Genomic DNA, 25,044 nt, shown 5'->3' on the forward strand with positions numbered 1-25,044 from the left:
TTGATGTATTAATTTTCCATTTAGTGCATAATGGCAATGACTCACTCTCTTTACACAATGCCTTCTTTGACCTTCTTGCGATTCAGTCCAATTTCTTTCTAAATTTCCATATAATTCTATTCTTATTGCAGTCAGTTTGGATTTTGCATTTTGAACACCTGCTTTTTTGGCTGTTCTAATATTTACCCGAAAAATGTGTGGGTGCGTGTGTGTGGCGGGGGGCACTTCTTCTATTTTGGCTTCCTTCCAATGTCGGCGTGTGGCCAAGTGTCATTTGGTTTGATCTCTTTCTGGCACCATTTCACCCCGGAGAAAGTCGCAGTTCATCTGTGTTATGCAAGAGGTGGCGGGACTCTCAGGCACAAGCTGTGTCGCCCGTCTTTGATCCAATTTTAAATGCCAGTCAATTCGTTTGAATGAGAAGAAGCGTGTACAGGCAAGAGAGAAAAACAGGAAGTAAAGGGAAGTGGCCAGATTGCTTTGGGTGGTGACTCAGAGAGAAATCTGTGTTCATTAATAAATGCATTGCTGGTGCGTGTCAACACTTGAACAAATAAGTGGCCCTCCCTGATGAGGACGTCGCTTTGTGCATCTTATTGAGTGGGAACAAATGGCACGTGACTTTATTATGGATGGGTTTTTAAAGCAGGTTCCTGTACAGAAAAGTTTCAATAGTCCCAAGTTACTATAGAATTTCTATACCATTACAATGAACTATGCTCTAGGTGTAAATGTAAATGAGCTCCAGTGCTATACGAGCAGAATGGCTCTCTTGCGGACACATTTTCACCAAACAACAAAAGATTTACATGCTTGTTTAATTTCACACTTGATAGGCTTGCCGGCACTCCAGAGACACTCGTCCATGTATACAAGCAATTACAGTTAAATAGACAATTTTCTCTTACATGTCCTCTTGAAAAAGCTTACTGTGTCAGAGCGTTTTGACCTCTCTAACGTAGCATGATGATGACTTGGATTTACACCTAATACAAATGGTTCAAGTGAAAAATTCCAAGTCGTTTAACCAAATGTGGCCTTGCAGCAGCGAAAAAGATACACATGCATGGAATCAGATATCCCCAAATCACATTGTTATTGTTCTCTTTTCAATCTCTGTATATGATATTCCGTAATCTAAATTTGTGAGTCTCTCACAATACCCACTGAACTGAAGGAGCAGAATCCAGGAGGCAAAAGACATTTAGCCTAAAAAGACATCTCCGTAGATGTTTGACCCTTCTGCTTTATTGGCGACCGTCTTGTCGACGAGTTCGGGGAAGTGGGCGCCCACGCAGGCATTCACGGTCTCCTGCACCAATACTGGCAGAGACCTCATTTTGTCTTGGTGCTCCTTCAGGGCCTCCTGATTAAGCTACACAAAAACGCAGATGGAGGTTAAAGGTTACACTTAAGGATGAGATTAAAGATTTTTTTGTATCTCATAGTTATTCATTGTACATTTTAAACCCCATCCAACCTAAATTCAATTTGGTAGTTGTTTTAATAATTTTAATGGTTTTTAAAGTCATCCCACTGGGGGGGGGGGGCTTCCAGTGCCCACTTTCTGCAATGTTGTGACTGTATAGCACAAGGGTGACCATTCTTTTCATATTTTCTTTTCAACAAACTTGTCATGTGGCAATCATTATTTTTAAACATCTGGTCACCCTAAGGTAGTCCAATCCACCAAACATTGTTCAAAAATCTTTATACATGTGCTACTGCTGTATGTGTTAATAAATGTTTTTTTTAAGCCTATCAGCACAATCAAAGTTGTGTACTATCTTGGAATACTAGTCTCTCAGGGTTTAATATTCAAAAATAAACCTCACCATTTTTTTTTATTCAGTGCTGTTCATCCACTCATTCTCATTTGAATTCTTCTGTCAATTTGGAAATCACCAGTCATGATGCCAAGCACGCTCCATCTGGCCTTCACATCGTCATCATTGTCTGAATCCATCCAACGCTTAATTTTTTTCTACTTGTAAAGTCACTATTCAAAACAAAGCTCTGACATCACTTCGAGCCGAGGGATCGGGTCACTCGAAGCAAATGTGTCATGTAGCAGCTAATGACTCATCCTTAGCGCAATCGATAACCAAGTTTGTACAGGAAATACCCATTTGTTGCACTGTGAGGATACAATTCTGACTGGATGTCCACTGAGATGAGAAGAAGCAGGCTCACGCAGTGTGGAGCAATCGATTTTAGATGTGTGTGTTTATGTCAAAGGAAATGAAAAATACAAAGGGGTTGCTTCATAGAGACAGCAATATGAGTTTAAGCTGAGCTGAGGGTACAAAAGCAGGTCAGCTTGTACCTGATTAGTGAGAGCTTTGATCTCCTCCAGAGCGGCCGCCTGTTTTGCCATCAGAGTCTCTTGCTGCACGCAGTACTCAGAGGACTGTAACACAACGCATCAAAACGTGACGTCTCCCAGTTAACTGCCTTGTATTGTATGTGGAGGGAAATGACCCCTTGGGGTAAAACTTGAGCATGAGGATCAATACATTGAAGTCATAGCAGATCATGCTTCCGCTTTTTTTTCACACAGGCCTAATTGCACACAACTAGTCAATACTGGCTCTGCTGATTAAACATCTTGTTTTACAAAAAGCCGGCGTCATTAATGAGCTGACGCTGATTCGATGGGATAAAATGAGCTGCTCTGCGACTCTAATAAGAAGAGGTGAGGATGTCTGGAGTGGATGGCTGAAGCGCTGAGTTTAACCCAAATGCTACATGGCTGAATCTTGATGAGCCAACAGAGGAGAGCCATGAGAGGTGAGTCATAGGCCACGCATCTTCCAGTAAACAGCCTCTGAGTAATGGACTGGCCGGCCGCACGGTCAGAAAGAGCGCCCGTGCGTACGCACTGTACGCGTATCGGTAAACAACTCGTTGGAGCACGTTTGCAGATGTGTGTGAGGACGACATGCAGAGGGTGATTTTTTTTTTTTTCCTTCGAATCACAAGACCATCTGCCTTGTTGTTACCATAGAGACTATTATATGTGATAAAGACGAGTGAGCTGTCACATGAACGTTCCAGGCACACTCAGATGTCCGTGGAGCATAAAGCATGAACCTTATTTCTGAGGGCTGGATGTTGAACAGAAAGCAATACATTTTATTAGCTTTTCTTTGGAGTTTAAAATTAGTAAGATAAACTCTGACCTAAAAGCATCCTCTCATTGAACACTATGGCAACTTGGCAAATTTGGTTTGATATTGACTGTTTTATTCAATTCAATCCAAAAAGAAGTGATATAAATAAAGTAAGTAAATAAAGTTTTTTTCTTATATACCATAGGGTCCTTTATGTTTATAATCATTTTGGACCAAGCAAATTCATTTCCATTTTTTTGCAGGGATATCTCAACACCAAAAATGCTCAATAGCTGCACTCCCCAGTGGTGAGTTTAAAACACCATGATACAGACACTTTTTGTTAAAGAGCAAATTGGCCATTAAATGTGAAATATAAACTACACAATAGAACATTCCAAATCAAACAACGAGAATCAGTGAATCGGTAACGGGTCGAATGTTTTGTTTATCTTTAAATATTAGTTCATAATAAAAGTAATATGTGCTAACAACGGTCTATCTTGATCCTCTGCGAAAATTGCGTGTGTACAAGCTAAATGCTGGACTTCATTTTAAATAGTTTGAATTCATGTATGTGTCACTTCTTGATTATTTAACTTTAAAAGTACATGTTTTGCCGAGCATCTGCTCTATTTGGAGCACACCATCAAAAATCAAATCGGTCCACTTTATTGTTCATAAACGGTTCAAACGAATCTGTACATGGATTAAGTTTGACATTAATGCGGTAAGTCATTGCCTTAAATGCAAGGAAAAGGCCTACTATACCAGTGGATTTGGATTTGGTGTTGTGACGTGCATTCGGCGCTCATTATTTAAGTACATGTGAATTTTGGTTTGGTTGCTCAACACAGGAAAATGGTTGTATATAATGAATCCCTTGTTCACATTATCAAGAGTGGGGCTGTTTACACATGCAATTTCTAAAATAAAAGTTTTTTCAGTGAGCCCTACCACATTTTCAGATTCATCAGGCTCATCCAACAGTTCTCCACTTGTCGCTTTTTTCAGCCTGAGAAGACAATTTTTGTTTAATGTTTAAATGCAAATCTTCTGGTTTAGACAAGCATGGATGAGTTATTATTTTAAAAGTTCGAACACTCACTTGGCTTTCTGCGAGGAACATTTTGTCTTCTTCTTGCTCTCTTTGATTGCACTGCAAGGAAGCCAGAAAACGGATCGCTCTCTGATTATTTTTGTTCAAATGAAAAATGACCCTATAAACAACCTTTTGCCTTTAAACCACTGCTGCACGGCTGAGTGTTGGTGACGTGACCTTTTCTCTCGAGTGAAAGGAGAGTTTCAGTGTGTCGTTATAGTGTCAACGCGGAGTGCTAGAAGAGCACTGCTGTTTAAACACCCCCTAGATAATAGTTATCCTGCGATAACCATACGCCATCTGAGGACGTGAGACACACACGCACACAGAAGAACACAAATACACACACGGAAATGCGCGAGATGCAATAAGATGGCTGAAGTAGATTCGAGGAACCACACAGGGATTCATTCATTATTCCAGGTTTTCTCATTAAAAGATGTCAGGTGTTTCACCTCACATCACCTCAACCTCACATATTAACAACACAGGGAGTCTATAATCCTTTCACACAGATTAAATCAACTCAGCATGCCCCAAACATATTGTGGGTAAGGACGCACCTTTCCAAGGTTTTCAGTTCAATGCTGTGTCTCTCATTGGCCATCTCCATCAGTTTAGCCAGTCTCTGCCACATCGCAACAAGCAAGTGACATTAGCTCAGCAGAGATATGAGAAATATGCCCTGTTAATTATACCTGCACACTTTTAATGAGCTGCACCCAACCTCTTTTTGCTCAAGTACAAAAACAATATACTCTGTGGTGTGTGTGTGTATATGTATGTATGTGTGTGTATATATATATATATATATATATATATATATATATATATATATATATATATATATATATATATATATATATATATATATAGAGAGAGAGAGAGAGATAGATAGATAGATATAAATGTATTATTTACATTTACATTACATTGTACAAAAAATATATTTTTTCAAACCCAAAAGGCTATATAGTACAGCTGAGAGATCACCAACCTTCACCGATTACTCAAATTGGATTTAGTTTTTACAGTATGAGTTTCACTTTCATGAAGTGTATTGAAGTTAATATAACAGATAATATTAGTGAGTTACAAGCAAACCTCTGTGGCACATTGCTCTTTCTTCCTCCTCAGCTGATCATACTGCTCCTTCCACAGAGCGTGCAGCTCAACCTGCAGCCTCTGCTTGTGCTCCTGCACTGTTTTGGGGCAACAATTTGACTTGCTTCCTTCAACCACGGGTGAGCTGTACAACAGGAAGGGAGTGGAACTTATTATCCGCTGAGAAAGATTGGTCCATTCATCTCCATAGAATTGTCTAACAGAAGAGTAATACTCTAACAGTCTCTTGTGGCAATTGCAGACAAATATTAGGAACATTATTTATTACACAGACCAAAACAACTTTTAAAGCTGTCAAATTCCAAAACATATTGGAGAGTGATTGAAATGGCCTTCAAGAAAAGAAATTGAAAAGAAATCTGCTCACTCCTTTTTCTTCAGGGAGGCCTTCTTCTTGCAGGCCTTGAAAGCATCGGAATATTTCTGGCTCAGATCTTCTGTTTTTCTTTGATACTTCTTTTCAACTTCTTTCCTCTCTTTCTCCTGGCGTTTGATGACCTTCAGGTAGCCCTTTTGCTGTGTCAGTTCTGCGGTGGTCACGGTGAATGTTTCGACAGCAAAAGTGGGCAACGCTTTATTTTTAAAGAGGACACAATGGATTTTCTTTAATGAAAACATCTTTTGAGCTGTAATTCCAGCAGAAATGCGTTGTGCAGCATTCAAAGCACTTACCCTCACTGCAAGATGAAGATGATTTATCTGACACCTCATGTTCTGGTGATGCACTTAACGGCTCTCCTTGAACATCCTCCTCCACGAGTTCATCATTTGAAATTAGCTCAGAGTTTATAGAGTCGCAGCTTGACTCCTCTATGTCTTTGGTGGTCGGCTCAGGTTGTATGAAATTCTCCTCAGAGGCAATTTCTTCACCGGGCAGTGTTTCGGATATGGAACTTCCTGATTCAGCGTCCGAAGGAAGGTCAGACTCTTCAGGTTGCGGAGTCCCAGACATCCTCTCTTCAGCGACATCATCGCTCACCTCAGGTGAGGCATCTTGGGATGGTGATTCACTGACCTCACGTCTGGGTGGATTTGCTTGAGAAGGGACCACCACTGGGAGGCACAGCAGTGATCAGATATCCTTTCTAAAAATAAGTGAAAAGCTATTCATTTTTACAAGGAAAGCTACCTGCTGGTTCCTTTGCTTTTGACACTTCATCTTGGGACACAAAAGGTAGCTCATAAGGTGAAAAATAGTCTGAGGATGACTGCAAGAGCAAAAAAAAAAAAAAAGTCACAGCAGCTCACATTTTTTCAGTGGGAGGGGCATACAAAATTCCAGTTTAGTTTAATGAGCTGTATATAATTAATTTACCAAAAGTTCTTTTTTTTAGTGATGTGAAGAAGAAGAACTTAAAACAACCCCCAAACTAGGTTGCTTTGTACAAGACAGCCTCAAAAAACGGATTGTTTTGTATAAAACAAAGCAGAAAGTTATACTGACCTGAATATTGGGCCGGCCCTTTTTCTTTCCTTTTTTTCCTTTTGTGTTATTTCAACTCAATATTTTTAGAGTGTGCGGTACAATATAGTGGATAGTGAATATTCACATGTGGACCAGGTTGATCCAAAATTAGCAAAATCCTGTGTATAAATGGCGCCCGCTGAATTAGATTGGAGAAAAATAAATAAATGTGGGGTGGGGGGCGCAACGCTGCATGAATGCCCATGAATGCATCACACCACTGTACATGCCACTAAATGTTTTAAAGCCTCAGAAATGTTAGAAATACTTGATTAACTCATATACTGTAAGCAGTGTTCACCATTTCTGCACCTGTTTTGGGGTCCGTGTGTTCTTCTCTGCGCCTTTTGTTGGATTGAATAAGGCATCTGTGAAATCTGAGACATAAACAAGGTTATTTATCAGTGAAGAAAAGAGGTGCTTACACTGAATATAACCAAGCTCTTTTTACTAACCCCATCTTTCACTGCAGTTAAATTACTTTTAGAGCAACAGAGCAAAAAAAAAAAAAAAAAGAAAAAAATCCACCTGCAAAAGCAGCAGGGATGTAGTCCTTGACCTCAATGTACACAAAAAGTGCAGGGAGAGTGAGCGGCATGTTGCTTTCACTGCGCAGGCAGATGTGATGGAAGCCTGCAGGCACAAAGCTCAGTGAAAGAGCCAGCTACTCTACTGATCAACAAGCTGGCAAAAATCCAGTGGCCTTGAATGCCCCGTTTTTGTTTTCGGGTGAATGTAATTTACATTTCAGATTTCAATGTCGTTTTTTCATTGGTCTGACCTGACTGAATGGCCTCAAGGGGAATAATTCGATGTCCAAGGAATTTGCCATTTTCCTCAAAGACTGCCATTCTCAGAGAGGCCATTTCTGGGAGCAGAATCTATCAACGATAATATTGGATATTTGGATTGAAGCGCCACAAAAGTCAATTCAATAATGTGATTATGGTGAACTGATATGTACCTTGTCAAAAACAAAAGGCTCCTCATTCCACACTGGGTTAATAGAGTTGGGTGTGGGGGACCACTTGGTGCGGTATTTCTTTTTGGGGTCTCCTGGCAGCCCGATGATCTCCACCTCAACCCCAGTTCTTACACTCTTGTCAGAGAGAAATTGTCCTGAATAGATCTGGTAAGGTGATAGTTACTTTTATGTGGATGAGAGACACATGCATGGCTCCTTCAATAGCAGTTTGGCTCATCGCATGTTTTATTTGTTTACGAGCAAGACTGCATTCGGGTGAAAAATTTACACTGCAAAAACAGTCAAAAACAACCCCAAAATTACGATGAAAAAACAACCCAGTTGTGTGTTAAAAAAATATAAAAATTGATGGATTTGATGCAATATCGGTCAATTTGACCCCACCTTCTGGTTTGTTTCATACAACTCATTCTTTTAACAAAAGGCCCATTTGGGGGGCTCTTTTGTGCAAAACAACCCAAAAGGTTGTGACAAATTGACCCAAATATTGGATCAGCCTTTTTATGTCCCACAATTGGGTGGACATGCCAAACAAGACCATTTGAGACTAAACCATTTCAGAGAATGTAATGGGGTACCGACTTCCTGCAAAAAACACGAAACATTGACAAACAGTCTGTTTTGTGGAACAGATACATTTGTCCTTTCCCCATTTACATCATGATTAACTCTTTCCTGCCTCAGCATGAAAAGGAGCATTCACCTCCCTCTCCTGCTGCCCCGACACCTTTTCTTTTGGGAGACAGTGATGGAGCTCTGGCTCCTTTCGAAGTGCCATACTAATATAATAGCACATCTCAGCATCCATCCCTCCATTGTGTATTCCACTTGTCCTAATTAGGTTTGCAACTGAGCAAGACCCTATCCCAGCTGAGCTGAGCAAGAGGCGAGATACACAGTCTGACGTGGTTGCTGGCCAATCGCAAGGAACACAATTATTCACACTCACATTCACACTTGTAAACAATTGCCAGCAGGAGTGTCAAATTAGGATTAATTTCAATACTTTATAGTCATGGTCATCCTCAGGAGGCCGGTTAAATTAAACCACATACATAGAATCTCTACTTGTAAGAATGGGCTAAAAATGACTACTCATGTGCCACTAGTGCAGTGCTTCTCAAATAGTCCCTTCTTGGAGGAGCAGGGTAATGTGTTAGAACCCGTCCATCAAACTTTGACGAGTGAGGTTGACAGATAAAATAAATTCATGAAACGCCGCAAGTGTGTCATTAATTCAAGAAATGTTTCATCAATTAATTAAAATCGTCAATTAAATGTGGTATTAATTAAATAAATGTTGTATTTTTTAATGAAACATTTATTGAATGCATGACACATTGAATTAATTAATGAAACATTTAATTGTGTAATGACACTTTTATTTAACTATTGAATGGTACATTTATTTATTGAATTTTGTCACTTTCGATCCTCCATACTCTCAAAGCACATTCCCTTCATATGTGCTAGTCATTACCAGTCTTGATGAAATCTATTTGCATATGCTCCCCTTTGAATGCGAAAAAGACTGTGGCAATATTGCCTGTCAGGAGCTTGTCAACTTGCCTTAATGGTCAGTGTGATTGCCACAACTGTGTCAATCCTGTCGCAGTAGGGGTCGAACTTCTTGTCACTGCGCCTCAGCACGTCATGCTTGAGTAGGTAACCCGTTCTCCCGTTGAATTCGAAAAGAGCCATGTTTAGTTGCATGGGGAAGTCTGAAAAGACAAACCAGGCACAAGCGGAGCACATAGGAGCGCTGAGAAGATGGTGCAACACTGACGTGCTGTGGTGGAAGACAAGAAAGTCTGACCGCTCGACTTGGATTTGTTGCACCGAGTCTGATGTCACTGGCATGCCAGTGCTTTTTCTTACCCATTGTCTGATAGTTGAGCGCCACCATCTGGCAGCCCACGTTCCAAAACGGCTGGGGGTTGAAATTAGAAGAGTCCATTCTTGTTCCTTTAGGGTAAATCCTGCTCATCTGCCTTTTATTATATCTGATAGTGATGAGTGTCAAGGAGTCATGGAATTCATTTTCATTTGATGTTTTAATGTTAAATCCCGCCGTATTTTCTGCCTCTGTGCATCTTTTGCAGGATGAAAAGATACTCAACAAATTCAACAGCAGTCTTGGCAATCATAGCTTCTCCTTTGGTCTCCACAAAAGATGAGATGACATAACTCCGGTTCTTTTCTGAAAAGTGGTGAGCAATTTTTCTTTACCGAAATTGTTTTTACAGCTTTTTTCCCCTCACATTGGACAAAACAGATCCCAGAATCAGCTTTCCTACAAGAAGCAAAGACATACTTCTAGCATTGTCAAAGGAGATGAATTTGTTAGGCTGGATGTAGTTGACCAACGATGACATCGCCTCGTATGCGGTGACTTCCTGCCCAGCTGTGCCCTATGACAGATTAACATGAAATAAAACCGCAGCCGGTTGCTCTCGTGGTACCAGCATTATCTACCTCGTCGCAGGTTTTCATTTTTTCTTCATCCTGCTCCTCTGTGTCATCTTGCTCTTCGTTGTCCTCCACAGGCATATCGTTGTCTGAGCAAAGATAAACAAATTGGGTTGTATCCAAGCAAGTCAATTTGGGCAAAGGGTTTTGATATTCTGAGATCAGTCTTGTTCACCCCGGTTGTCCAGATCGGTGGAGTGGACAGGATCTTCGGAAAGCGGGTCAGTGTTTAGTGCCGATGGAGCAACGGTCTGGTCGCTGGTGGTTGCACTGCTCTTCTTGGCGGTCTGATTTGCGTTCTCATGGCTTCCCTTCTTGTTCTTAATCAAGATCTTGCCCATGAGCTCAGATGGGCTTGGGATCTGCTGTCCGGGCTTCAGCTTAATACATATTCAATGCAAAGATGAGAGGAATTTGATGTCAGTGGCTCATATTGAGCCAAATCTAAAAGTGTGATCTTGGCATGCTAGGTTTGTTTTGCTATTAAGCACTTTTGGGAAGTGTCATTTCAGAATCCATCATATTTTAACTTTGAATGGTGTACCCTTCAGACCAGTTACGAAACTGCAGGAGCAACAATGCTTTCCTAATACATCGTATGTCTTTCTTGGTCAAATTACTTTAATTAGTATATACTGTATAACTAGGATTTTTGTATTCTTTCTGCCAAATATCTGCTTATAGAGCTACTTCCGAAGCTCATCATCATTAGACTCTCGTCATTTCAGTCTGCTCCCAATAAATAATTGGGGTCAATTAAACTATTCACACAAGTCCTACGAGTTTAACGTTAATTTGATCACGCAATGTATTCCACGCTTCTTAAAAAAGAACAATATACAAAAGTCTGGGTCTTGACTTGAACTGCTGTAAAACACATTATATAAATATAATCAAAAATGGAAAAATTTGTGTATAACCAAGAGACATCTGCTGATACCCCTGATTCATTGATGACTGACAAATATACACCATAGCATGCTATGTTTTTAGCATTTAGTGTATATTTGCATTTGAAAGTATTTGCAATTATATTCAAATTTATTTGCAAGTATGTGAAAACATATTTGGAAGTAGTTGCAATTTTGTTGAAAATACTGTACTTTTAAACAGACTTGGAATTAGGATTGAACATATTGAACTTCATTTAAATGTACTTGGAAATAAGTTTGAGCAATTTTTACAGGAAAAAAAAAAAGTTTATTCCTCATTGGGAGCTACAACTTCTGTTATTTTTAGACTGCTTCCGGTACTGTATAAAATTGTGAGATTTTTTTTTCACACCTGCATTGCCATTCTCAAGATTCAAGAGTTGTCTTGTCATTTGTATAGTAACACATTTGTATAGTAACATTGAAATTCTTATTCTGTTCACCTCCCCAAGAAGACTTACATTCCACACAATAGAGATAATAATAAAGCAGGCAATTAGTGAAAAAAAATAGTGATAGGGTAGAAAGGCTTTTTAGAATCAATACTACTGGCCAGACTGATTTCAACTAGTTTAGCAATGGGATTGTTTTTTTAATCTATCAGATTTAAAATTTGTCTTCAACGAGCTGGCAGTTTGCCCTCTGATTGGTTGGTAAAATCAAATTGTGCAACAGCCAACTTCGACACGTCTGTAAGGATCTTCACACAAAAACATTTAGCAATCCTCTGGCAGGTATGATGTATTTTAATTTATCATGTATGTTATTTTCCACGTTCTTTGATCATTAGCGATTCGGAACTGCTCCAGACGATGCATTTGGCACAGCTGTGTGCTATTATATTGCACTTTTTAATGGTATTGATTGTTTGATAATTGCAACCTGATACGGTGGTATTAAGGAAGTGGATTAAATTGGGTAACTCCCCACTGAATGCCGAGATAGCAAATGCATGGCCTGCCACTGGGCACAGTTGATGTACAACTAATGCACTGCCATAAAAAAATGCTTAACTGATATACAACCGCTGTGGCGCAGCACTGGAGCACTTACAGGGTATTTGTCCAGAGGCTCTGTCAGCAGGGCATTACCAAATATGGTTTTGCAGTAGTTGGCCATCTTCTCTTGCTGCTTCACTCTAGAACGAGAAAAAAAAAAAACAAACAAAACAAAAAAAACGTGCTGCTTTGCCAAACGGACACATTCGTTCAGTCAATAACTTCATACAGTAGCATCCAGTTTCTATGCAGAATAATAAGATCACAACATGTTCATTTAACAGAATGATGTGGCTTATGTTCATGGAAAACCCTTACGAATCGACATGGTTTTCGAAGGAAAGGATGACAGGATACTGTGACGTTTTGAAGGCGCTCTCGGCAATGGCCTCAATCACATCCTGTTGAGAATGACCATTTATTTTAGCTTGATTGCGGTAGCAAGGCTGAAAACACATTACAGTAACAGAAACACGTGAGATGGGAGCTCATAAGGATGATTGAGTTGAAAAGCAAACATTGGTAACACTGTTTAGACTGGACAGATGTCCTCAGCTGGACTTTTGGGTCTGAGAAGATGCTCAAACTGCCCTTAAATGGAAGTGTTGATTCCAGGCGCATGATGGGGGGTGCCTAGCCATGTGTTTTTCTGGGTTGCTGTTTACCTATTTTTGCTCTTTGCTGCAGTAGAACATGAATAGACGATCTTCATGGTTTTCATTCATTATTTTTTTTTTATAATGGCGCTACAAAATACACACAATGGACAAGATGTTGATATGGTTTAATTATAACAGTTTAACTGTTATAATTTATCAGTGATAAAAATGAACCCTCTAAAGTGAAATGGCCTTTCACTCAAATAAATTGGAATTTGACAAACAAGTCAGTTAGTCAGTCACTAATAAATTAATGGTCAAACAGCAATCTTAGAAAATTAAGTGTACATGCTGAGCAGGCCACCGTGGAATTCGTGTATGATTTATTAAACGTAGGAAAATAACTTTTAGGGGTATATAAAGGCATATTTTACTCAGCAACTGAAGAGGATAGATCTTGTAATTTCTATTATTTCTGAAAATTTGCATATTGACTAATGGCTATGCGAATCCCCATAAAACAAAAAAGCCATACAAAACTTTGCAAAAGAGTCACTATAGAACAATTTAGCAATTTTGTTTTCATTTTCCAATTGGTTTTCTCTTATTTTGAAAATAAAAATGTATTAAAAATTTAACTATCAAAAAGATAAATAAGATTTGCCGGTACTAGCAGAAACCCTGTTAAAATGTCAAATCCCTGCAAAGAGCCCTTACATGGGTACCCCCATTTGAGAACTGCTGATCGAAACTACGAGGGTGTAACACTGACGCAGGGCAGGCATTCAAAATGTGTGAAATATTGTATGTCAGCTACAGAATATCAGCAAATTCTTTGAATCAACAAAGATGGCTGTGACCACTCCCACAGTGGTATAGCTCTCCCTCATGCAGATTTGCCGACCCGTATTTATATGTGAAATTACCAACATCAGGTCTAATGTCTCCTTGCAAAGTCCATCCAGGAAAATTGAACCCTGACTGTCTGTCGTATAATAATCCTAAAAAATAACGTGAAAACTAACTAAGACTTTTTGGCTATATATTCTGTTGTAAAGTAAAGCAAGCATGCGCAATGTACCTTGAAAAGGATCTCAGTGGTCATGGTAAAGCCATGTGTAATGATGGGCTCTTCCTCTGGAGGTTTCCCCTTCCAGCAGTCAAGTTCCAGACATCGGCAGCCAGACAGCAGACACTGACGGTACATCTCCGGGGAGGACACGCCGGAAAACTGACCAGCTGTTGAAAATTAGTTGTGAGAATCAAAGGTGCGATGAGCTGTTTTTTAAATCAACAAGTCATATGCGACCTGTCAGGTATGTGTTGTGGGAGGACTTAATGAAGTAATGGGGTAAGGGCTGGGTCATGTCCTGACACTTGGCCAGCCTGTCCTCCATGACCACTGAAGTCTCGGGACCCATCAGAAAGGACAAGAGTGCTTCTGGGGTAATAAGACCTGCAGATAAATGATGATTGTAGTAAATGAAAAATACTTCAGCAGATTATGCAACTCAGTTCCATGAGGAACGTCACCTCTGTTACAGTTAGTGTTGCAGGGTTCATATTTGACCATCAAGGCTTTTATTTGGTCCTGCCGTAGTCGTGGAAACAGTTCCTCATTGAGCCGGGAGTCCCGCTGCTTCTCATTGAGAAACTTGGTAAAGTTCTCCTTTGTCATGGTGGGTTTGTTGGAACTGGATGGCACAGTCAGGAACAACAATTCCTCAAAAATTGGGTTCCTCGCCATTCAACCATGTTAAAACTTGTTACTATGTAAATTCACACCAGGATGAGCACACTTGAACTGAAGTTAGATTTTATAACTAGCCATCCATCCATTATTTTCTGTAACAATTCCATTCAGGGTAAGAGTTTCTGGAGCTCAATTTTGCTGACTGAGCAAAGGGCAGAAAATAATTGGTAGCTACTCACTCAAAGGGCAAATATATTTCAATGTAAATTCGTATTTTTAGTCAAGCTAAATTAAAAGGTGACATTTTATCCTTATAAAATTATTCTATTCTATTATTAGTTTGACAGTGAACCTTAACTTGGAGTGGCAGTGAACAGATGGAAACTTTTTTTATAGTCATAAAATTTTAACTTGCAAGTCAAAGCACAAAAAAAGGGGCCGATGACAGCTTGTAATTCATGTCACTTTTATCTTAAGGCACTGCTGTATTTATTGTCTTGCCTCTTTTCATCGGGAGTATAGCCAAACATTTTTCTGTGGTGTATTCAGGCTGACGGAATGTCTCATTTAGGGGTGGCCATGCACGGGCAATGTGGCGCCGCCTCTGCTTTTTATTAACTCTGTGTACTGCAGTGTTCTGTTGGTCATGTGAATTATTATTTGTAGTGTCAGCTGGGGTGATAAATATGCCCCACGTACTGTAAATGGCCTTATAGACAAAAAATAAAATTCACTTTTGTCTACATTTCCCCCCAAAATGACCCCTTGACAAAAACACAACAAAAATATACAATATAAGCATGTTTGGGGAAAAAAAAAAAAGTATTGTTTTGGTGTCACTCACTAAGAAGTGAAGATTTCATAGATTTCAGGGCGAGGACAGAGATGAGCCAAGAAGGCCTTGAAAGCTGATTCAGTGAAGACATCGGGCTTCATACTGTCAAACTGGAATATAGTCACATGAAATGGAAGCTCTCAATTGCAATCACGAGTGATGTCAAATTTGATCATGTAGGAACATTTGAACCTTTCCTTTGGGGAGGTGGGCTGACGCCAGTGCGTTTTCCACTCTCTTCTTATCAGCAGGGAACATCTTGTAAATACTGATAAAAACCACAATATTCCCTCGTTTTATGAATTGTAAACCAATGATAGAATACACACAATAATCAAACACTGCAAGGGAGTTGACATCTTACTTTTTCACCGGGATCTTGCCATCTTTGTTGGTCTGGAGGCAAATTCGAACAAAACTGAAGAAATGGACATGATAGCCAAATTTAAAACAGAAAATTGTGGATTTGGGATAAAAAGCTCATGCAGAATTTCCACTCACATTTTTTCAAGGAAGACTTGTCTGCAGGCGTTATTTCTCGCAGCATTGGAGGCGATGGCAAGAATGTCATTCGCCCAGTTCTGGTGTACATTTAATCAGAAAGTTCTCTGAATTTGCCAAGTCATCACGTTTATGTGCATCGTTCAAAGCATGCGAAATGACAGAAAGTTGCCACAAGAGGGCAGTGACATAATAGCGACCCAGTAAATGAGATTAGTGCATGGAGTGTTTGAACAAATAGCATTTGGGATTTTATTACTGTTGATAAATCCCGGATATTGCATTCATAAAGTAATAAAGACCACAAACGGAGAATGAGAAACGTAATTGTTGTCACTGCAATGGTCGAGCGACAAGTTCAGCCTTGTAAACAGTTGGAGGAAGCAGACAGTGCCAATAAAGCAGTCGGAGCTTTATTACCTGTGTCACTTTATCTTTGGAGGCGAAGAAGTTATAGTAGGTCAGATTGACGGTGTCAAGACCAGAAACAACAGTCAGTGTTTTGGCCAAGTAGTTACTGTCTGGGAAATCCAGATTAAACACGTTTCGGACCTTTGGATGCTGTAGAGGTAGAAATAAAATAGATTACGATGAATATGATTATATTTGCCATGTAAATGATCACCTGGGTTTCGACTGTATTATATTTTAACATTTAGTATCGTTATTGTAACTTCCGGTTTTGTACTAAACGCCTTTGTTTTGAGTTTGCTTCCTGTTTAACTTAGATGGCACATGAAGCTGCTTGACTGTTTAAGGATACGCCATACAGGAGCACAATGAATTTACGTTTTGTACTAGCAATGACCTCCAAAAAAGCGAAAGGTGTGTTTTGTCTAGTGATAGGTGCAAATTAGCATTTTTTTCGTGTCGGTTTAGTGTAGGCTGTTGACTGTCTTTGCTATTTTTTATTTATTTTATTTTATCTTATTTTTTTTGCATGTGCTGAAAAATGTCATTTTGGCTCAGTGATTAAGCCACGATCAGTCACACTGTATAATAGGGAGTATGGAGAACTGCTTTCATGAATAAACTACAATTAGTAAAACTCTCATCCTTGTTTGTGGGGCCTGCTACTTGTCACAAAAGTAAGACTGATTTTTTTTTCTCTCACCATAAAAACTACAACTGCTCTGCAATGAAACAAACAATGGATAGTTTTATGGCAGCTCACCTGTTTGGTTGTGTGGCGTTTGCAAGCTGACCTGCAAGTTGATAACTGAGCCATGCATACATATGATGTAATTTTCACAGCAAGTGGCAAAATATGTTTCTATGTTGTTGATTGATAAATAGTGTATTGATTAAAGACAAAACATTACGTTTCTACTGACTAAATGAATTTAATATCACTTTAAGTTGAACTGTGCAACTTATTTTTACACTTGCATGGCAGTTGAAATGCATTTGATGCATTAAGCCTTTAGCCTTCGTCTCTCACCACATTATGCCTTCATCATTATCAATTATTTTTTTAATTTGTGTGTTATTCATTGATTACATCCTCCTATATTTATATTAGCGTCTACAAAGGTTGCTTTAAAAATGTGTGTACAGTCAAAGATTTCTATGGAAACATTATGAAAAGATTATATCGGTTTCCAATGGGAAAAAATGGAAGTCGACTGGTGTTCCATAAAAGATTTGCTGTTATTGAACACCTGGCTGTTCAATCACGTCCAACATGCAAATATGCTCACCTGGACATGCAAACAGGACCCAACCCCCACCACACACACACACACACACACACACACGCACACACACACACACACACACACCAAACACCACACACACAGACAAAATTAGGATGCATATTAAGAGGTTCCAACATCTACAAAGCCAACTCCTCAATATAAAGACGTGCCAGTGACTAACAGCTCGGCCTCTTCACTTCGCTCCCCCCACCCCACCACCACATTTCACCTCTCACTGAACCCTCTGAGAAAGACAAAGATGGCTGCTGATTGCTTCCTTCACTGTGCAACATCCAAATGATGACTAGAAAAAAGCTGAGATCCTAAACCCCCTTTTTTTCTTGATCAAGACATAAAAAGATGCTGACACTCTCCGGAAGAATGACTCAGCGCGAGCTGTGTGTTTATGTTGATGTCTGTGCACCTGTTTTCCTAATGACGAAGGGCTGGGTTCATGTGACCACTGCCGTGTTTGCATTGCAAATACATTTCTCTTACTAATGGGGCTGAAAAGATTTTTTTTTTTTTTTTGCATATCCGCAGAGGTTTTTACATAGCAAACTCAATTGGTTAATTTTACAGTGGATATTACTCACTTTTGGAAGTTTTGCATATTTTCCCGTTCTTGTATCTCTGATGGTAACAACATCCAAGAATGTTGTCTCCTAGAAACAAGAAGCAGACAGTCATCTCCATTACAGAATTCAAGACGTAGGCGCAAGTCCAAACATGGCGCAAGACCGGAGGAAAAAAACTGAAATCTCAACTTTGATTAACAAACAATAGTTCACTATTATGCGCGCATGATGCATGCTTTTTCAAATACAATAGGACTGTAACTGCTATTTTACACAATCCAACGCCAGTATGATTGAAGCCAGCCTCACTGGGTTTTGGGGGATTTATGATGCGGTGCAAAAGAAAAGTTGCATCATTCTGCAAGGCGGTCAAAGGAAAGGAGCTTGCACAAGAGAGTGAACCAAAGACAAATAGTTTTATCCAGTGAGTGCATCACAGTTGAGCTGCAAAGTGCAGCAGGATGACGGGCCTGAATCAACACCAATCAATAACCTCCACCAGAAGCTAGCACAGCAAGAGGCAATGCAGCTCTCAGCCTTCTCCTAGTCCTCATGGATCCAGCTTCACTTTCACATATTTCATGTTAAAAAAAGCCTGATTAATTGAAATAGAGCATTGCTTGTGCAATGGGATTTACTGTATTGTATTACCTTGCTTTGATTTGTCCAGTAGAGGTAAAAGCCTTTCATATCCATTTTCATGGTGACAGGGACAGTCTTGGTGGAGTCCTTGTTGAAACATTATTTTCATGAAACAAAAATGTGGTGTTAATGTGCTCAATATAATCCCTGTCTGGTCATATAGATGAATCAAAAAATATATGTAATAGTTTACTTTAAAGGCTCTCAAAAAATTTGACCTTTACAAGCTAATAATGTGCACACTAAAACAGTTGGGTCAAAAATAATCAATGGGTCAAACAACTCTTTGGTTAAATTTTGAGTTTGTCTAGGACAAAAAGACCCATTTTTGGGGTTGCTTAGTGTATACATACTATGTATACACCAAGCATCCCCAAAAATGTATACCTACAAATTTGCTATGGGAAACACCATTTTGAGAAAAATGCAAAACAAACTTGTAGTTTTAGTTTGTAGTTCACGCTTCAAGGCAGTAAACTTCATTGAAAATAGCGTGAAATAAGAAGTAAGGCCACCACAGTCTTCGACAACTCCTCGTGGTTTTCCGTCCTTTTCTTGCTCCCCTGTTTTTTTCAAGCTATTGGTGCTAGAACAGTAATAGCAGGTCATACATTTACTATCTCTTTTCATTTACCAAATAATTTCGTTAGCATTTCTATATCGTGTAAGTAAATGAAGTATATATTTGCATTTCAGGGGAATTTTAAACATGAAAATACTCAATCCGAACTTTGAGACTATTTATGATCATTATTATCATTTGAAACTTATTATCATCCTGATCATTATTGCAAATACACAGCTAATGTCAAAGTAAAGTTAAAGAAAAAAACATCAATACAAAAAGCAAGAGTACTTCAAGGAGTTAAACACAAAAGTGCAATTCCCTTTAAATATTTACTCACCTCTGACCACTTGGTAAATCTTTCTCCTTTAACCATATAGTCTTTGACCAGTGGGGGATCCAGAAAATACCTTTTCTTATTCATTGTCTCCACTTAGTGACTTTGTAGCCCAAAGTTGGTAAGATTTATACATAGATATATTGAATTTGCATAAACACTTGACTCGGCTCCACTGACTGACTCACTGGGAAAGATGCCGTGAAGTGAAGTGTAATCGTTGTCACTGAGGACCCACACGAGGACGCGCCCAAATGAGTATGAATTGCAAATGAGTGTACACTCAAGTCAGCCCATGATGTCTCTACTTCATTGTGGAGCCCAATATGGTAACCAAGCAATTATCAGCGCAAATTTGATGAATCCCACACCACTTTAGACTATAAATCACGCTACAGGACAAATGTTGTATTAGACCTCATTAGATTATGCATAACTACTGCCATGTCATGCGAATGCATTTTTAGATAATTAGGGGTTGAACGTCAACGGATAGGTTTGAGCACACATCAGTACTTTTTGTCCTTATCCCAGCGCTTTGACAGCATCCAACTTCCTTTTGGTTTATTTTTTTAATTTTGTGTCTGTGATAATCAACAAAATTTAAACAATTAATGGATTGAAATATTTAAATCTGGGTGTGATGAACTAATGTTACATACATGTTTCAACACGTCTGTAATGAATCAACTTCCCTTGATATTTATTCCAGTGGCGGATGAAAGCCACTGGAATTTTTTGATAAATGTACCTCCTGTGATTTTTTTTTTCAGCAAAAGTAAGCATTTTGGGATTAAAAAAAATACAAACCTCAGTGGTGTGTCATATTTCATAAACTTTGGAACTACATTTGTAGTAAATCTAGGAGAGAGATTGTGTAGCATAATCTGTTTTTTAACTGCTGGAAAACTGTGTCATAAATGACAATGCACATCCATATAAATTGTAACAAAATATAGACATAGAGTTTTTTGCAAAGGGGTCATCCATCCATCCATCACCTGAACTGCTCATGGCATGCTGGAGCTGGCCATGACACGATTTAGCAATAAATTGACTCATGTTCCAACTAATTTTCTCTTAATTTGAAAAGAAAACCATACTATTCCTGTCACAACATTCAAAAACATTGTTTTGGATTTTCTCAAACCCTGGTAAAATTTCATTCATCTCCCTCCCTGAAATGGCTCCGTCGACCAATTTTTGAGAACCTAAATTTTTGGCCCCCACCTGTATGCACTCACTAATGGTGAACAGTCATAGCTGCTGCCCTTTGTGCTGAAATCAGTCAATCAACCAAGCAGGTCGAATGACTATTGAATTTTGAATTATATGGTCCTTGGTTGCGTTTTTGGGGCATTTATAGGATGGTTTGAAATGACATAATGTATGAATTGCGCTCCAAATCTCCTTTCATGAATAATATTACTTTACTGGCGTAAATCCGTCCGCTCATTTAATGCATCACTCAACATGATAAAGGAAAACCTTGTTCTCAGCACTTCTGGGGGTAATATTTTGGAGTGATTTCCTTCCTGGCTGCTGCTTCTTCTTTAAGAGTCCCCATCCCCGCCCCCTCTCTGTATTTTTAGCTGAGCCAGCCACTTCATTTGCTGGATAGGACAGTGTGCCGTGTGAGCTCTCCTCATCGTTTGATAAATGACATCGAGTGTGACGCTCGCGGAGCCGCCAAGGGCCTGCACAGCCAGCACCCCGGTGGACATGTCGTGGGCAGGTTAGGACCTAGGTCGGATGCCGCGTCCCAGCCTGTGGATGCTCGCTGGTCCGTGATGAGACGCAATGCTGCATGCACTGGGCGCATTTCATTTTGACACCAAGTAAAACCTCGTTTGGTTGTTTTGTTTTTTGTTTTTTGTTTTTGATTTTTGGAAAAGCCCACATCGCTGCCTTCCCGTCTTCTCTTGGATTGTGGATCAAAAGAAGGCTTCAAGACGGAGGGGGTGGTGGAGCATCGAGGAAAAAACAGGGGCAATATGAGAGAGCGGGACTTCATGCCCAATATGGAGAGGGGCAAACCTGCTACTTATACAGGGGACAAAAAGGCTAAGATGGCTGCGAAGACCAACAAGAAGTGGGTGAGACTCGCCACGGTCTTCGCTTATGTGTTGTCGGTGTCCTTAGCGGCCATCATCCTGGCTATTTACTACAGCCTCATCTGGAAGCCCACCAGCGCATCCTCGTCCGCATCCGCTGGTAAGCCGGGGGTCACGGCTCCCCCGGCGACGAACATCAGCGCGAACGCGTCCGAGTGGAACTCCACGCAGCTGCCGGCCAACCACACCGCCAGGCAGGGTTCGACCCCGCACGCCCGGGCTTTCCAGTGGGATCACACCGAGAAGGGCGACGATATGGCGGACGGACTTTACGCATCGCCTAGCGGAGCCACGCAGAGATCGACAAGCGCGGCCAGGGAGACGAGAGTGGAGGCGGAGGAGGAGGAGGCGCTCAGGCAAGGAGATAGAGCCGAAAGTGATCCGGATCAAGTAGCCTCCGATGTGACCAGCGTGCCACCAAGTTCCGGGACTAGATCTGAGTGACCGGACCTCCCCACCCTCCATCCCGTCCCACAAAAAGTCAGCCCACATGTAGGCCTTGTGTTTGCAGACAGCCGCTGGTCGGACAGGAACATACATCTCTCGTTTGCAAAACCACTATAAGGAATCTGGGCTCCGCTTTGGACTTGATATTTTCCTGTGACCCATGACAGATATTCACTAGAAACCCCAACTATGCTGTTTTTTTGTTTGTTTGTTCGTTTGTTTGTTTATTTTGATTGTCTGTTTAGGCCGTTTGTATGCCTTAAACCCATGTTGGACTGTTTAAAGGGCCTGTCTCTGGATGGACCACCCGGGACTTGCTTTCGAGTTGGACATGAGTTCCATCCCTTCCAATCATCAACATTGACTTGTTGCATTTTGACATATAGAGGCTGTATTTACTTTCACGGATCAAGCCTGGATTCCAAGTAGAAGAACTTGCATTGTTGAGTTATGCTCAGGTATGTGCATATAACTTTGTAAATGTATTGCGCTATTGGTTATGTACATAATATAAGTAGAAGCGGGCATACATCTTTTTTGGCCTTGACAAACCTATAGTGTAATTAGATGATTTTTATTCAAGGTACCTTATGTGCACTAGGTATAACTATATCCCAAATACACAAATAAACAACCTAAAACATATTCAGTTCTATGATTTCATGATATCCACACATGAAGAAAAGGGGCAAGTTTAGAAGAATCACATGATAAAGCACACAATACTGCGACAAACTCAATCATAGAAAGAGCATCATGTAAAATTGCACAAATCCTCAGAATTTCAGCCTCTCAACAGTGACAACAAAGACATACAATCTGTCTTGTCAAACATTTGCTCTCACTTTGGAAATGAAAAACATGTTTTCCTTTCTTTTTGATATTGTACGGCTCAAATCAGTAGGTAAATTGTAATTAATTTTGTCAAGTTTTTAGGAAGATGCGAACTTATCTTAGGAAAGCAGAGAAACAGGAAGTGCAAAAAAAAATTACATTTAAAAAATGCAAATATGGTGCTGTGATTTAGCAAGAGAAAATAAATGTAAACATCAAAAAGCCAAGATACAAAGTGAAAAATCGAATCCAGTGATAAACTTCCAACAATGGTGCACAGGATCCAGCTCCACCATTTCTCTTTGTTCTCCTCACTTTGGATCGGGGTCAGTTGATTTTCCACCAACGTACAGCAAATTTAAAACTGCATCAGCCAGAACTTGACATCGACAACAACAAATGAAGGACGTCGGTTTATCCGAGAGGAGATTGGGGGCGGTCAGGAAGTGGACAGATGCAACAAAATGGACATACAAAGAGTACATCAAAAAGTTGAATATCCAGGTTTACGATCTATTATATGCACCTAGTAGCTACTTAATATTGCCAGTGGAAATGATTGTTAACAGGTACAGTGGAAATTGAGAAAAAATATGTTTCAGAGTATTTGGTTGGAAGGCACAGTGGATAATTTGCTGAGCATGTACCCGTGATGAACAAAAAATGAAATCAACCATAATTGCAGTTTTGAGCTATACAAACTGCAATCCAATGCAGCACATTAATGTTACATTTTAAAGTGCAGTCAATTTTTATTTAGAGCAATCCATTATTATTTAACAATTAAGTCCTGTAAAATAGATTTGTCTTGAATCTTATTCCTTTTTAAAACATTCCATCGGCTGGAAATGACATCACATGTGCTCAAAGCTCAGGTAACAAATCAGAAACACAGTTCACATGTTTTCTGGCTTTGGTCATGTGACACTGCCAAGCTGAGATTGGTGATAGGTTTTTCTCTGAGACCTGTGTAAATTTTCTGTCATATTCAGTCAGCAGGTAGCAAAATGCATTTTTGAAAATGTTACTGTACGTGAAAACAAATTTTGTGATCAAATTAGATATCAATAAAATATAAACTTAACATTAACTTAACATTAACAAAAAGATGTTCAACACCACTTCTTTTTCAGCTCGATACCAGTATGAGTACCACTTTAGTAGTACCTGAGACCAAAATCAAGTACCGATACAACTAGTGCTTCTGTGACGATACCAGTATGAGTACTCATTTTTCATAAGTCACTGATAGCAATGTCAAGTATCGATACCACTAGTACTTTTAATCCATAAATCTCACCCCTCAAAAAAATAAAACGATGACAGATAATTTAAAAGACAGATCTACAAATGCCCCAAATTTTCCTTAAAATTGCACAAAATTCTTGTATAATTTTGATCATTCTCATCACATAATTTCTAGTTTTTGATAGTTGATGGCCACAAGTGGATGGCTGATAATGGAATTATCTGGTGTTACTTAGTACCGATACCATAGTAATTTTGAAGTTCACCCCCTCGGAAAAAATAAAACAAAGACAGATCATTTGAAAGACAGACGTATATATCCTCCAAAATTTACTCAAAATTGCGCAAAATTAATGTCAAATTTCTAAAATCCTAATTGCATAATTTTTAGTACTCGATCGTTGACGGCCCCAAACGGGCGGCCGATAATGGAATCGTTTGCTGTTGTGAGTACCAATAACTCGAATTAAGGTTGATGTCAGAACTGATATCGATATCTGGTATCGGTACTCGCCCATCCCTAAAATTTAGTGTTCCTTTCATCATGACTAAATAAAATTGGAATAAGACTAATGTACAATCAGATCAGATAGAATTTTAGTCACAGACGAAATCAAAACGAACACAGGCTCGTATCCAATGAGTTTCAAGGAGCTTGTCGATTGAGTGAACTGTCAATCCCGCCCGCCTTTCACAGATGTGTTGCAACAGCGTCTCAGGCTGGAAGCACTTCACACAGTCGCAGGTGTCCAACTATGAAGGGGA

At 39.6% G+C, this 25,044-nt stretch overlaps 2 protein-coding genes across 4 annotated transcripts; one reads left to right on the forward strand and one right to left on the reverse strand.

Moving 5' to 3' along the window:
* Positions 1-834: 834 nt before the first annotated feature.
* plcb2 (phospholipase C, beta 2) lies at positions 835-19,723 on the reverse strand. The gene is made up of 30 exons (XM_088433635.1): positions 19,640-19,723; positions 16,238-16,378; positions 15,818-15,897; positions 15,681-15,734; positions 15,509-15,584; positions 15,326-15,426; positions 14,322-14,482; positions 14,098-14,244; positions 13,870-14,027; positions 12,508-12,590; positions 12,245-12,329; positions 10,435-10,639; positions 10,266-10,348; positions 10,105-10,201; positions 9,906-9,990; positions 9,669-9,793; positions 9,360-9,511; positions 7,770-7,934; positions 7,587-7,686; positions 7,334-7,438; positions 7,118-7,182; positions 6,470-6,548; positions 6,013-6,393; positions 5,708-5,912; positions 5,320-5,464; positions 4,779-4,843; positions 4,222-4,272; positions 4,071-4,128; positions 2,327-2,410; positions 835-1,375 (listed from the first exon to the last, which is right to left on the reverse strand). Exons 1-30 carry the CDS (start codon positions 19,721-19,723, stop codon positions 1,205-1,207), a joined length of 3,591 nt encoding a protein of 1,196 aa, XP_088289761.1. The 3' UTR covers positions 835-1,204.
* Positions 19,724-21,241: 1,518 nt separating this feature from the next.
* Positions 21,242-22,842, forward strand: LOC148413025 (uncharacterized). Of its 3 annotated transcripts, none has more exons than XM_088433216.1 (2): positions 21,242-21,728; positions 21,807-22,842. In XM_088433216.1, the coding sequence occupies exons 1-2, from the start codon at positions 21,631-21,633 to the stop codon at positions 22,192-22,194; spliced, it is 486 nt and encodes a 161-aa protein (XP_088289342.1). In that variant the 5' UTR covers positions 21,242-21,630; the 3' UTR covers positions 22,195-22,842. The 3 variants fall into 3 exon arrangements, with proteins under 3 accessions (XP_088289342.1, XP_088289341.1, XP_088289343.1); XM_088433215.1 differs by having other exon boundaries at positions 21,242-21,419; positions 21,532-22,842; XM_088433217.1 differs by having other exon boundaries at positions 21,259-21,371; positions 21,530-22,842.
* The last annotated feature ends 2,202 nt before the right edge of the window (positions 22,843-25,044 follow it).

Source organism: Hippichthys cyanospilos, chromosome 14 (assembly GCF_059441005.1).
Source record: "Hippichthys cyanospilos isolate Australia breed blue-spotted pipefish chromosome 14, RoL_Hcya_1.0, whole genome shotgun sequence".
Taxonomy (NCBI): Eukaryota; Metazoa; Chordata; class Actinopteri; order Syngnathiformes; family Syngnathidae; genus Hippichthys; species Hippichthys cyanospilos.

What these genes read in the sequence shown, in the direction of transcription:
- LOC148413025 (XM_088433217.1), top strand. Translation starts at nt 21,296, where the DNA reads ATGACATCGAGTGTGACGCTCGCGGAGCCGCCAAGGGCCTGCACAGCC. An exon ending in GGTGGACATGTCGTGGGCAG is followed by an intron (nt 21,372 to 21,529) that starts GTTAGGACCTAG and finishes GATTTTTGGAAA; the next exon opens with AGCCCACATCGCTGCCTTCC.
- plcb2 (XM_088433635.1), bottom strand. Translation starts at nt 19,723, where the DNA reads ATGAATAAGAAAAGGTATTTTCTGGATCCCCCACTGGTCAAAGACTAT. An exon ending in GCTCAACTATCAGACAATGG is followed by an intron (nt 9,512 to 9,668) that starts GTAAGAAAAAGC and finishes TTGTCTTTTCAG; the next exon opens with ACTTCCCCATGCAACTAAAC. An exon ending in TCAAAGCTCTCACTAATCAG is followed by an intron (nt 1,376 to 2,326) that starts GTACAAGCTGAC and finishes GTTTTTGTGTAG; the next exon opens with CTTAATCAGGAGGCCCTGAA.